Source organism: Sinohyriopsis cumingii, chromosome 11, assembly GCF_028554795.1.
Source record: "Sinohyriopsis cumingii isolate HCF-2022 chromosome 11, ASM2855479v2, whole genome shotgun sequence".
In the NCBI taxonomy this organism is placed as follows: domain Eukaryota; kingdom Metazoa; phylum Mollusca; class Bivalvia; order Unionida; family Unionidae; genus Sinohyriopsis; species Sinohyriopsis cumingii.
This window is the reverse complement of record NC_142971.1, coordinates 63005546-63020654: the sequence shown is the minus strand read 5'-3', so window position 1 is coordinate 63020654 and position 15109 is coordinate 63005546. Positions and strand designations below refer to the sequence as shown.

General features: G+C 36.1%; 1 protein-coding gene across 4 annotated transcripts in view; it reads left to right on the top strand.

Annotated features, from left to right (window-relative positions):
* LOC149788565 (DALR anticodon-binding domain-containing protein 3-like) overlaps positions 1-14753 on the top strand; it is a 42530-nt gene extending 27777 nt beyond the window's left edge. Inside the window, exons 8-12 of one of the 4 annotated variants that reach the window (XM_089974607.1) lie at positions 2730-2859; positions 3426-3484; positions 3953-4072; positions 6648-6716; positions 13199-14753. In XM_089974607.1, coding sequence (XP_089830733.1) covers positions 2730-2859; positions 3426-3484; positions 3953-4072; positions 6648-6716; positions 13199-13318 — 498 coding nt within the window. In that variant the 3' untranslated portion in view covers positions 13319-14753. The remainder of the gene's footprint in view (positions 1-2729; positions 2860-3425; positions 3485-3952; positions 4073-6647; positions 6717-13198) is intronic. The other 3 variants (XM_089974606.1, XM_089974608.1, XM_089974605.1) reach the window with 3 other exon arrangements.
* The last annotated feature ends 356 nt before the right edge of the window (positions 14754-15109 follow it).

Genomic DNA, 15109 nt, shown 5'->3' with positions numbered 1-15109 from the left:
AACAATGAGAATGCGAGTGTCAGAAGAAGAGCATAAGTTTCTAGATGGTGTATACACATGGGTGAATTCAGATACAGACCTGCCAGCCATCATGATTTTGGCATGAATTTCACGACTCTCGATAGCTACTCACAGATTCACATTGCATGCAAACAAATCATGAATTCCCCAATTTTTAATTGACTTAAATCAAGAATTAAATAAGTTTTATTGCATTAAGTGCTGGATTAATACCATTTCATAATTAAGCTACACTACATTTAAAATGTTTTCACCTCCAAGGAAAAAGAAATGTATTGCACAAAAAATGAAGTACAGACTGGAATACACCAAAAATTGGCCTTGCATTCAGCCATTAAACCTTGATGTACATTATGCTTTTTTTGCACACAGTATTCCACAAACTTTAGAATTGGGAATGTGCATAGTGGTTTGTATTGTTGCTTACAATTTACCTGTCATACATGTACTATATAATAATATTATTATATAGTACATGTATGACAGCATAATTGTAATCAACAATACAGGCCCCTGTGGACATGTAGCAGAGATGATGTGAGAAAGGACATAGATATCAGGAAAATTAAGAGCACCCAGCATATTTTAGCTCTGGAATGCTTAAAGTCACCAACTCAAGCCCTACAATCTACCAATGCTAGAATACTTTATGCCACCTACTCAAGTCCTGCAATCTACCAAAAAATGCTGGAATACTTGAAGGCACCTACTTAAGTCCTGCAATCTACCAATGCTGGAATAATTGAAGCTACCAACTCGGGTCTTGCAAGCTTCCAATGCTGAAGCATTGTCAGTTTTCTAGTTGAACATAACCTGCCTTTATCTGTTTGAGATCAGCAGGATTGACAGTGAAAGAGTATTTTCTATCGTGAGGAAAAATAAGACAGTCTTTAGGGCCTTCTTAGGTGCAGATTTGAAAATTTGTAAGATCAACCACCAGGCAAGAAGCCTGAACAGTTTTGAAAACAAATTTACAGTACAAGTATGCCACATCATCATATCATGACAAAATAACGTGAAGTTTGTGTATAGCAGTACATCTAATTAGTGTAAATAATGTTTCTTGGTTTTATTTTGTGATTTTCATATAATGCAGTACTGCCCATCAGAATGGATGGAGATAGTGTCGTGGTATAATTCTTCACTAATTGTGTTCAAAATTCACTAATTGTTATTCCTCTTTTCACTAATTACGAGTCTGGAGGGTAGGCAGCTCTGCAGATAGGTATATTGAACTGAAGCCAGTCCTCCTTTAGACTCCAGGAGTCCCTAGTGGGAGTCAAAAGTCTAGTGTACCAAAATTACACTTACAGTGATATTTTAAAATAATATTATTTAATCAAACTTTAAACATGCAATCAAAGCATGAAGACACACAATATAAATTAATGATAATGGATTCATGCATGGTTGGGGGGGGCCCCCAAGTGGCCGAGTGGTCTAAAGCGCTCAACGTTACGGATCACTGCCATCTCACCTCTGTCTGCATGGGTTCGAGTCTCGGGTTCGGCCAATGTGGGTATGTGAGAAAGCTTGCCAGTAGCTTCTCTTGGGTTGGTGGTTCTTTTCAGGTTTTCCCCAGTTCTTCCTCCACCATTAATACTGGCCTCCAAGTATAGCCTATCTTGTGCTGAAAAATGGTGTTAAACCCCACAACAACAACAACAAAAGCCTGGTTGGGTGGGTGGGTTGAGCTAATAGGTTACATGCTCAAATAGCCTAGGCAGACAGAATAATTTTCTTTGTTTCCATTCAAGCCATACAAATTCATATTTACAAGCTCAAATAGCCTAGGCAGACAGAAGAATTTTTCTTGTTTCCATTCAAGCCATACAAATTGATATTTACAAGCTCTAATAGCCTTGGGCAGACGAGAATTTTTCTCATTTCCCAAAAACTGCATGTAAAGTACTTACAGTGACATTTTAGAGTGTGTGAGTTGTGTAGTTTTCTTTGTATTTTAATTGTCATTTGCTAAAATGATTTAAGTCATATTGCAGGTACCCATTTAGTTTGGCGGAAATGATACATGTGATATTTCAGTTGACCAAGTAGTTTGGTTAAAATGATGTATGTGATATTTCTGTTAGCTGGTTGATATGATCTTTGTGGTATTGCAGTTAAATGTGTAGTGTGGCTGAAATGATGTGACAATTGCAGTTGACCAAGTAGTTTGGTTAAAATAATGTATGTGATATTGCAGTTGACCAAGTAGTTTGTTTAAAATGATGTATGTGATATTTCTGTTAGCTGGTTGATATCATCTTTGCAGTATTGCAGTTAAATGAGTAGTTTGGCTGAAATGATGTGACAGTTACAGTTAACCAAGTAGTTGGCTACAGAATATTTCATTTGGTGACATTTAATTCTGAGCAGAAGTTGTTTTTGGTCTAAAGGAATGTAGTAATTATCTGCCTGTTTTGCAGTCAACTCTTTCCAGTACTTCAGGGAAATACATGTTGATTTTGTGTATGTTTGTAGACTAGCATTTTAAAATCCCATTCATTAAGGTCACTATCTTTAGTGTTATCGGAGTTTTATGATTGAACTTTTGTGTGCACTGATGATGCATGCATGGACAGGATCATGAAAACAAATATAAATCATAACAGTGAATCTTCTGGATAGTAATATAAATCTTAACATAAAATGTTAATATGTGATAATAATTATGTAATCATAATGTAATAGTATTACTAATGTTGCAGGTGAAACTAGATCTGTCACATGACATAGCTGATGGAACTCTAGGAGATGCAGGAGGTGGTGCTTTTGTCATGTACAACTGTGCCAGGTTGTCCACACTTCTGTCACACTTTCAAGAATCAGTTGACAAAGGTTATTTGGGCTTCTGAAGATATATAGATTATATTTACCAAGTAAAGAGGCATGTTACAAGACTGGTTTGCAAATTTAGTCCCAGGGCTGCCTTTAATCACTGCAACACCAAGTAAAAAGGCATGTTACACATCTGCAAATTTAGTCCCAGGGTTGCCTTTAATCCTTGCAACACCAAGTAAAAAGGCTTGTAACAAGACTGGATTACAAATTTAGTCCCAGAGCTGCCTTTAATCACTGCAGTGATAGTTCATTTTTTTAATAATTCTTTTCTATTGCATGCAGTGCAAGTTTTGTTAAGTGCTGTTCATAAAGTTGACCATGTTACAGAGAGAGAGAGAGAGAGAGAGAGAGAGAGAGAGAGAGAGAGAGAGAGAGATTAGCAGGTAGATAAACAGACTGAAAGACATGTAGACAAACATTTTAATTTAACTGCATGATGATTGATTATCTCAATAAGATATTGGAATGTAAATTTACAGGGAGATTGTCTGGACAATTAGCTTGAATTGTGTTTTATACATATTCACTAGGACTGTACTTAACACTAGTGACTTTCTTTCCAGGACTGTATCCTCCACTTCCACCCATTGAAGAAGTAGATTTTTCAACTCTAAGAGAACAGGTAGATATATTCTTGCATTGTAAGGTTTTTATCATATAATTAATGGATATATGATTAGATCTGTGTCAGTAACTTAGAGTCTGGATAATAATTGTTCACATTGTTCTTTCCTTGTACTTACATTTACATGGGTCACCTTCAGTATTCAGGCTTTTCAAGTGAAGCAGTATTTTATCTGAACAAAGAAGCTGTTGTTGACATGTAATGTTATTTTCACAGAGTTTAATTTCTTGACACAGGTATAAAATCACTACTTCATATATCATCACAGTAGATGGTGCCTAATGTATATTAGTTTTACACAATAGACAGTGCCTAATGTATACTCTTTTTACACAATAGACAGTGCCTCAACTCTTTTTACATCAAATCTTAGCTGTCAGTTCAGGTTTGGATTTGAAGAGCAAAATTTAGCTGTGCAAGTACTGATTAAAATTTGAATATGTGCCCTCTTGATTCTCCTTACAGGAAGAGTGGCATCTTCTATTCCAGTATGTACTAGCCTTTCCCCAGCTGGTTCAACAGACAGTCGGGAGCTTTGATGGTCCTGATTTAATCAATATAAATGCTGATATACAGACTCACAAGGTATTCTGGCATCAAATATTACTCATGTGCATACTGTAATGTTACATTTATTTAAATTGCATTGTTTGTTGTTTTTTTATTTATTATGTGCAATGGGTTATGTAAAATTGTATTTTGTAGTTGACTTTGTCCAAAATCAAGTTCTTTGTCCACCTAACCAGAATCATTGAATTTTTTTTTGGTTTTATTCTGTAAACAACTAATACATAACTAATATTATTTCTGTGAGTATGGGTTTAATATTAAAATTATTATTAAAAGAAGTAAACATATTTATCTCGGTCTGAGTCAAGGACATTGTGTTTACCATGTTCTTTATTTTAACTTTTGTAACAGACCATGTCTATTTATAGCTTGGATTGTTCTGGAAATGAAAAGTTTGTCCTATATTCTGACTTTTCTTTTGTGTCATAGTTTTTTTTTATATAGTCATGTTTATCTAGAAGTTATTCATTTGTGCTATAAGATCTTGAGACAGAATCATTTGCTGTACTCATTGTTTGATTTGGGCTGAAATTATTTGTTTCAAATTATTCTTTTCTGGAAATACATAGTGCTCTGTAGTATTCTTGGAAAGATGCATTAACTGGGAAAATTATAGTGAATTTAAGCAATGAAACCTTGGATCATATTACTTTGATTAAACAAAGGACTGTTGGTACATCAGTACAATTCAGGCCATGGACACATTAGTACATTAGAGACTACTGGCCTCTACAGGCACATCAACACCATCAGCATTGTAAATTATTTGGAATACCACTAAAGAATATTCAGCACTTTATTCATTAGAACTTGTGTTAGTCATTCTAGGATTATTTGGGATTTGATTTGCGATACTGTACGTTCTTTTTTTCACATTTTAACTTTGTTTTCGTGGGAAATAAACAGTTTGTTGAACTTTTCAATGCTTGTTGCTTCTCACTCTTTTCTGTTACTTATTTTAAGACAAAATAACATAATGTAACTTGATATTATTTCTAATACAGTCCTACCCACTTATATCGACATCACTTATGTCGACAAGCCGCCTATTTCGACAAAAAAGCAAAGTCCTGGTCCCTTGGTCTACTATTACTACCAAAATTGTCATGCTTATGTCAATGTCGAGATAAAAAATAAACATATATTTCGACAGAAGCCCTTGGTCCCCGCTTAAACATATCCTTTGTTTTCTAATCATTTATGTCAACAAGCTGCCAGTGCCAACCCATACTTTGTTCAACAATTAGTTAATCTTGCCGACAGGCTTTAATTTTCCCGCCTAATCATTTATGTTGGCAAGCAGCCAGTTCCAGCCTGTACTTTATTCAACAATTAGGTGATTTTGCCACCAGGCTATAATGTCGCTGTCAGATAAAAAATCAAGCTTTTGTTTGGTCCTGTAAAGTTGGCCTCTCGTGGCAACTTAAATAAAAGCAGTGAAGTCTGATTGATTCTTGCATTTTCCAAAGTGATCAGTGATTAAAACAAGTTTATTGTGCTGTGACAGTTTCCTTTTTAACTTTATTAAGCATGTGTCAATGTATACAATATTATGCCATTATTAATCATATCAGCCACATATCTATTGTTCACTTTGATGTACTTTTCACAATGACTTCTGCAACTAAATACATGTACTGTTTAAACCAACTTGTTGACAGGTTTTCATTTCCCCGTGAATAGCCCCATCCCCTTGGTAGCCTCAATAAGATGAGAACAGACTGACAAGATCTAGGCCAATTTAAGTACATGTACTTGAAGCATGTAAATAACAACTATACAACCATGTGCTAATGCCGACATTGAATATAGTATTAAATGTTTTTCATATCAAGATGTGACCGATAAAATATTTTTTTTTTTTTTTTTTACACAACGGTAACCAAAATGTAATTTGTAAATATACAAGTGTATTTCACACTGGTTTTGTCTTCCTGTACTTAAAATTTCCATTGTTTGTTTTCTCAAAGTGTAAATGCTACTCACTGATGACAGGTCACCCCTTACTGACAAATTTAACCTGTATCTTTTTTCCTCCCCCCTCCAACATTTATCTCGACATCCGCCTATGTCAACAATATTTCCTCTGGCCTGAGGATGTCGACATAAACGGATAGGACTGTACTGCAATTGTACTGAACATAATGCAAGTTAATATTTGTCTTCAGTTTTATATTTGGAGATGAGAATTAGAAGGAAAAATAACTAGAAATATGTTCTAGGAACATAGATGTTCTTACCACATGGTATGTTTACTGTAACTGCTAATGAAAATGCACAAGCAATCTTCAAAGATAGTTCATTGTTAATCACAAGATGCTGATAAGGATAGATTTTTTGTAGACTTACGGAGATGACTGAGTTTCAGAATATGTATTTGTGCTAATATCAACATATATTTGTACAATTTGGCACAATCAGGAAAGCACATTTTTCCAGCAAATACGTAAAACAGACATTGCAAAAATGAAATATTGCTAAATAATTTTAATTTACAGTATCTGATTTCTCATTGTAGTATTTTTCCTACACCTTCTTGGTCTCCTAAAATGATGTATTACATTAGGCAACCAAATCTTTCTGCTTTCAGATTTGCAATATGCTGATGAGCCTAAGTCGCCTTGTTAGTTCTTACTACAGCAGGATCCATGTATTAGGAGTGAGTATACAGTTCAGCCCTCTGTTGTTTTAATAGACTTAAGAATAGGTGAATACAGACATTGAAACTTGGCAGTAAAACACTTTATTATAATATAAATTCAGGTGAATATGGACAGTGAAACCTGGCAGTAATGCACTTCATTATAGCATAAATTCAGACGTTTCATGTCTTGGCATGGCTTCTGAAATTTCACATATTTTTAAGTTCTGCATAGCTCCAGTGGCAAAATAAAGAAGACTAATTTAATAATTTGGCATAGTTCATTGCCTTCATGAAGAAATAAATATATTGTCGTTACTTTTTGCTTAGTTTTGAAAGACATTAACCCCCTTAAAAAATTGATAATTATTAAAGTTGTTATTACTGAATCATTGAGCCATTATGTCTTTTTTGTGTTTGTCTTTGGTGCATCTTGTGTATAGCCTGAATAGTTTACTCCCAAACATGGTTGAAGCATACACCTGATGAATTGATCATCTCAAGTACATCGCAGGGTCAATACCCATGTAAAAATTTCAGTTAAAGTATCTTTCAAGCCTAAATACAAGTATCTTTTCAGTATTTGTGGATCAAATTACTCTTGTCCAGATAATAAGAATTCATCCTCCCACAGATGAACCTCCATGGAGAGTTTTGGAAAGAATACAGCATATAAGACAGACCCAGTCTGCTGCCCAAGTCCCTGGTGCATGTGCTGTAGTCCAAATCTTTTTAGGAAGCCATTTGCTATCTGCAAAATCTCGCTTTCAAAATTGTGCCTTTGGCTTACATTAAATTATGCATTGTGAAAACTAATATGGGTTTCTGTATTTTCATGGTTCATTCCCTCAGTACATATTTTCGTAGTGAAATATTAAGCTCTCAATAGTTTTCCAAGCATTTGTTCTCAGCAGTCTCAGCAGTTCCTAGTTAACATTACCCTTCCTCTCATGGTGTGTGGGTGATCTCTGTTTCTATTATGCTTTGTAATTGTGTTTTATTGAGGCACTGGAATAGAAATCTGCACCCTTCATTGCCAAAACACCAGGAGTAGACCTGCAAACTCATCGATATTTTGATACTGACAAGCAACAGATCCTTAACTCATGGGTGTGTTGATACCGACAAGCAGTAGACCCCAAACTCATGAATGAATTGATAATGACAAACTCTAGACCCCAAACTCATGGGTGTGTTGATACTGATAGGCTGTATACCCCAAACTCATGGGTGTGTTGATACTGATAGGCTGTAGACCCCAAACTCATGGGTGTGTTGATACTGATAGGCTGTAGATCCCAAACTCATGGGTGTGTTGATACTAACAAGCAATAGACCTCCAATTCATGGGTATGTTGATACTGACAAGCAATAGACCTCCAATTCATGGGTGTGTTTATACTGACAAGCAATAGACCTCCAATTCATGGGTATATTGATACTGACAAACAATAGACCTCCAATTCATGGGTGTGTTTATACCAGAGGTGGGCAAACTTTCCAGTGCAAGTGCTGCATACACAAATTTACACCTTGTCGCGGGCTGCATAGTTCATTAAGTAAAATAATATTTGAAATAGCAAAAACAAAAGGTTTTTCTAAATAACATCTAATTAATTTTCAGTTGTTAATATGTTGTTAATATTTGAAAACTTAAACTTCAAAAGAAGCACATTTTTTTGATAAACAGAGTAACATAAACAGAGTCAGTGCGAATGATGACTTGTTCCTAGGCCACATGAAAACCCTTGGCGGGCTGCATGAAAGCCCTTGGTAAGCAATAACCCCCAAATCATGGGTATGCTGATACTGACAAGCAGTAGACCCCTAACCCATGGGTGTGTTTATACTGATAAGCAATAGACCTCCAAATCATGGGTGTGTTGATACAAGCAGTAGATCCTAATTCATGGGTGTGTTGATGCGGACAAGCAGTAGACCCTTAATGCATGGGTGTGTTGAAACTGATAAGCAATAGACTCCCCAAATCATGGATGTGTTGATACTGACAAGCAATAGACCCCTAACTCATGGTATGTTGATACTGACAAGCAATAGACCCCTAACTCATGGTATGTTGATACTGACAAGCAATAGACCCCTAACACATGGGTATGTTTATACTGATAAGCAGTAGACCCCTAACCCATGGGTGTGTTTATACTGATAAGCAATAGACCTCCAAATCATGGGTGTGTTGATACAAGCAGTAGATCCTAATTCATGGGTGTGTTGATGCTGACGAGCAGTAGACCCTTAATGCATGGGTGTGTTGAAACTGATAAGCAATAGACTCCCCAAATCATGGATGTGTTGATACTGACAAGCAATAGATCCTTAAGTCATGGGTGTGTTGATACTGAGAACCAGTAGACCTCCTAATCATGGGTATGTTAATATATACAGTAGACCACATGTCATGAGTTGTTGATACTGACAAGCAATAGACTCCCCAAATCATGGGTATGTTGATGCTGACAAGGATAGACCTCCAAATTGTGGATGTGTTGATACTGACAAGCAGTAGACCCCTAATTCATAGTTGTGTTGATAATTACAAACAATAGACTCCCCGAATCATGGATTTGTTGTTACTGACAAGCAATAGACCTCTAACTCATGGGAGTGTTGATACTGACAAGCAGTAGACTCCCCAAATCACGAGTGTGTTGATACTGACAAGCTATAGACTCCCCAACTCATGGTTGTGTTGATACTGACAAGCACTAGACTCCCCAAATCTTGAGTATGTTGATACTCAAAAGCAATAGACCTCCAGATCATGGATGTGTTGATACTGACAAGCAATAGACCCTAACTCATGGGTGTGTTAATACTGACAAGCAATAGTCTCCTCAAATCATGATACTGACAAACAGGGATTAACATCTTGATCTAAATGAGAGTAAGGGCATTTTTAACTTAATTTATTATTATTTTCCCTCTCATGCGAACTAAGATATTTTGGCCCCATAGACATGCTTTTTTAATATTCCACTCTTCTGAGGAAATCATGACCCTCAAAATACTGCCCCAGCTTCAGATTGCATTGCAAATTATATGTGTACTGCAGTGCCAAACTTAAACATTGCTAATCTTTAGCACAGCATGTCAAGAAATCAGAATATCTTGCAGTGACTGCAGAAAAATCTTTAAAAGAAAAGAAGATCGATCTCATCATAAACTGAAGTGCTCTTCGTTTAATACAACAGCATGGCAGTATTATGTTTTATATTACAGAAATTAACTTTATAGAACTAAGTTTCTGTAAATCAAAAAAAATATTCATAAGAGTTTGCTAGCCGTTTCTTTATTTATACCTCTCTTTAAATCATATTTCTCTGCCTGAGATTCATTAATTCTCCTGAGTTTGTCAGTGCTTATAACACCATCCTCCGAGAAGCCTCAAAACTGAGAAGACACTGTACCACATAAAATGCCATATATTTACTCATATATTTACTCACCTGCATGAAATATATGTAGGTGAGACTAAAAGGGAATTCCAAGTGAGAATGAAAGAGCACTTGAGGGATATCTGTAATGATAAAGATTCCCCAGAGTCAAAGCATTTTGATCTATCTGACCACAACATAGATTGTGTTAAATATCAGATAATAGAAATGATTAAATCTGATCCAGGGCTCTCTAGTAGCACCATCTTATGGAAATGAGAGATAACTTTATTGGAATAAGTACATACTCTACAGTACAGTCAGTAGGGATCAACATCTTGGTCTAAATGGGAGTACAGGCATTTTTAACTGAAAAATTGTTAAGGCTTAGTTAAAAATCCAAATCACATTCACCCCCACCCCCACACACATCTGACCATCCATCCATGCTTTTTGTTATCTGCATAGCTTAGCAAATGTTTGACACTGAATTCACATGAACCATTAGTGGGAAATATAGGACTCATTCCCTATTTCACCAGTAAGGTAAAAAAAAAAATGTAATTTTCATACATGCCAACCATTACGCTTTTGACGTAATCATTATGGTTTTTTTCCACTAAATTACGCCTTAGGTGTAAATGTATTCAGATTATGCATTTTCAGTATACCCCCCCCCCAACAAAATTAATAATTTGTTTTTTCATTTTTATTAGCATCCCCTTAATCCCACAGACCGTATGTATTCTAAAAAAGAACGGCTTCTGTGTAACTACGACATAACAGTATGCTTGTCTGTAGACTTACATGCACTTTCCTAACAGTATTATGTTCTTTTTATAGCAGCTGCCCTATTTCCAAGAAATATGCTGGTTCTACTTTCAAACTTTTGACCTCGGTTTCTATTTATAGCAGCTTGGGAGAGAACAGACTGGTTTTCTAACTTGTAATCGTTGCTCATTTGTTCAAATTGATAACTGGTACAAAACCAGTCTGTAGGTATTTGGTGCTAACAGTCAAGTGGGATTTATTCTAGTTGATGTGTGTGTTAGAACAAAAATGTTTTTTTCAAATAATTTCACAGATGGATTAGAAAAGATGAAAAATTGATTCAGAGAACTACATTACAGTGTTCCATTCTAGGGCAGCTTCATGCCCCTTGCAGACTGTGTGGAAAGAATTTTAATATTGGTCATGTTGGTAAAAGAAAAACCCTTGAATTAGCTTGTTTTCCTAACTCCAGTACTATGTTTTTTTTTTTAGCAGAACTAAATTGTGGACACGAATTTTAAAAGAACAAGGACTACCCCTAGTGGTAGAAGACTACATTGGTCCTTTGTTCAAATGGATATTTCTTTATTCCACAGTTGCAGAAAATACACATGTGCAAGAACAAAATCATCGAATATTGTTATGTGCTTAGCAGAAGATACTTCACTTAAAACTGAAGAAGCCATGAAAATTGGACCATGTAGTATTGCAACAGACAGGAGTAGTGATTATGATGACAAAAAGTTGTACCCAGTCTGTTTAAGAGACTTTGACCATGAAAAAGGCAAAGTCAGTGTGCTCTTCTTTCATTACCAGAATTAACAGTAGATTCCACTGGAGAAAACAATTTTTTATTTGCGTGATAATGCTTTGAATAAATATATGTTGGCAGAACTGTATGGGGTTTTCAGCTGATAATGCATCAGTAATGGCTTGAATTCATATTAAAAGGAGTTGCATTCTATATTTTGAAAAATGTCTCTATCAGTGTACATATCAGGTTGTCTCTGTCATATGATGCATCATGCTACAGGAAAGGCTGCTGATAAATTAGGAGAACTCTTGAAGTATCAAGTTGGCACTACCTGACAATGTACTTCATGGGGAAAGAGTGGATTTTTTCATCTTATTTGCCAGCTAAAAGACACAATAACTGGAAGATATAAATTTCCTTTTCTTTATCAGGTTATGAAAGGAATATTGATTCTTTAACATTCTAATGCTGACTGTGAGAGATTTTTCAGCATTGTTAACAAAAGTAAAACTGAATTTATATCTAGGCTTTGTAATAACCCAGTACTTAGTGTGCTGCTGGTGTGCAAAACATTCATAGTCTCAGCTGGTACAAAGTATTTTGAAATGCAATGTGAGAGTCTGTTGCTTTTTAAAGCTCAAAGTGTTATATACGAAAACTTGAAGCAATAATTGATGTTAAGAGTCCAGAGGGGTAAAGAATTCATTTTGTGCATATAAATTATGCTCATTGAATTTGTATCATGTTATATGTGGATTACTCTTTTTGTCCACTTGGATTACACTTTTTCCTCACCAGGGGTTGGCATGTATGAATTTTTCTCAAATCAGACTTTATACCCACCATGATAATAAATGAAATCACAGTAATTCTGTGCCATTTAGCAGGTGAAATGCTGTATGTGTGAACATGTGCATTTATAAGTTGTCATATTTCTAAGTCAATTTTGTACAGATTTACAGCCCTTTTTTATGATTTTGGATTTAAACAGAAACAGTTTCTTATAACCAGCATAACTCAAAAATAGTTCTTTATATATTAATGCAATATGGTGTGAAAACTATTTGATGTAGCTGCAGCTTTTATTGACTTTGTCTCATTTATTTCATTTTTGACACGATTGTTTCTTTTTTGACATAGTTATGTGCCATGTCAATCTATTTAATATCATGACTTTGGAAATTGCTTGTATCCACCATAGCTGAGAAACCAAATCAACAGATCCTGATGCAATGTGTTGTGAACACCAAATCAACAGATCCTGATGTGATTTGTTGTGAACACTTTGTCTTAGATGAGGATATGTCTTGTAGAGTTTTGCTTCCTCTGCTTTATTTTTGATCGAGTTATGGACCTTTTGGATTGATTTTAGATGTTCACATTGGAAGTTGCATGTTAGAGTTCTGTTATGGTTGGGAATTTTTCAGCATTCTTTTCATTAGGCCAATCATCATAGAGATGCCAATGTTTTTGTCAGCGTTTGTTTCTGCGACTTCGTTGCAGATAGTTATGACCTCATTGTGTTTTAATGCTGTAACTTATTTGTGTTTACATATGTACCAACGTATCTTTTTTTGAAGGAGTCACGTGCTCACTTGCTTCCACAGATGTTTGGCAGGATTTACCTGTTAAAAGGTGTCCACCAAGTTATGGTAAATGGACTGGCTTTGATGGGCATTCCACCACTCTCCCAGCTGTGAAGACAAGACCATGTTGCCAACAATGAACTAGAGGGACAAGCTCCAAGTTTTTGTTCATTTCCTAGTTGTAAATATGCAGCAAGACATGAACAAAGTTAATGCCATCTCTGGTACAGAGTTGTGTGATGCAAATGGATATGTACATAAGAAATGCCCATTGGATATGTGCATATGGAAATGCTGTGGGTACATATGGAAACACTCAATGGATATATACAACTGGAAATGCTCAATGGATCTGTACAAGTCATATGGAAATGACATTCCCAGCTGCTCACCTGTTTTTATGAGACAACAGCCATTAAACATAGTGCAATTTTCAAAGAAAGGAGAACACTGGTCAACAGTGAAATCATTACTGACTTGAAAAGGCCCTAATCTGTAGTATTTTGGTGTGCCGAACACAAATATAACCGTGAAAAATTTGTATTGGCTCTCGTTTTGAAGATATTCATATACCTCATTTTCTATGTTTCACTGTGTAAATTTCTCCAGTAGGACTGCAGCAACATCCGGAATAATGATGTAACATTGCATAATACCATCATGCTCACATCATCCACAGTTGATTGCATCATTTTCTGATGTAATGCAATACTAATGCCATGCGGCTGCTGAAGTAAGTTGACGTCAGCAGTGTACTATACATGTGTAGGCCTATTATACTAATGCCAGGCGGCTGCTGAAGCTGACGTAAGCAGTGTACTATATAAAGCCCAATCAGATAGGTTCAGCATTTAAAATATTTTAGACGTTGTGCGAGACAGTTCAAGCTACTGTTACATAAAACTTATTATTTTATCCATTTACGTACAATAAAGAACAGTAATGCCTCGAAAGTGTGTTAATACCGCGGACAATTTTTGCTATATTTGTGGGGAAGTGACATTTGCCAACCAGAAGAAAAGTATCAATTCTCAAGTGAAGAAGGCATATCATCTTTACTTCGGATGCAAGGTTGGTGACCAAGACAAGCCTTGGGCTCCGCATATATGCTGTGCTACATGTACAACACAGCTTTCACAGTGGTTGAATTGCAAAAGGTCATCAATGCCGTTTGCAGTCCCAATGGTGTGGAGAGAGCCAAGCAACCACCTAAATGACTGTTACTTCTGCTTGGTTCCTCCTCTTTCCGGCGGAATAACGAAGCGAAAGAAGTCGAGAATAGTCTACCCAAACATTCCGTCTGCATTGAGACCAGTTCCACATGGTGAGGGACTTCCTATTCCAGAACCTCCAGCAGAATATTCTCTTGATTCATCTGACGAAGACAAAGGTGAGTCGACCTGTTCTTCTCCTGGTCCATCAGCATGCAGTGATCCAGATTTTCACTGTGGTGCATCATCAACCCCACACAGAATAACACAGGAAGAACTAAATGACCTGATTCGTGATTTGGACTTATCAAAGAACAAGGCAGAATTGCTAGGATCAAGACTCCAACAATGGAATCTTCTAGAAGAAGATGTCACAATTACTGCATATCAAAAGCGCCACCAGCAATTGGAGCCTTTCTTCAGAAAGGAAAGTAATCTGATATTCTGTTCCGATATTGAGGGCCTCATGAATGCTTTAAAAATCACTCATGACCCACAAGAATGGAGACTATTTGTGGACTCTTCGAAACTGAGTCTCAAGGCTGTGCTTTTGCACAATGGAAACATTCTTCCATCTATTCCAGTAGCGTATGCTGTCCACATGAAAGAGACATACGATAACTTAAGGCAGCTACTGAATTCCATTGAGTATAACAAGTACAGCTGGCACCTCTGTGGTGATTTGAAGGTAGTT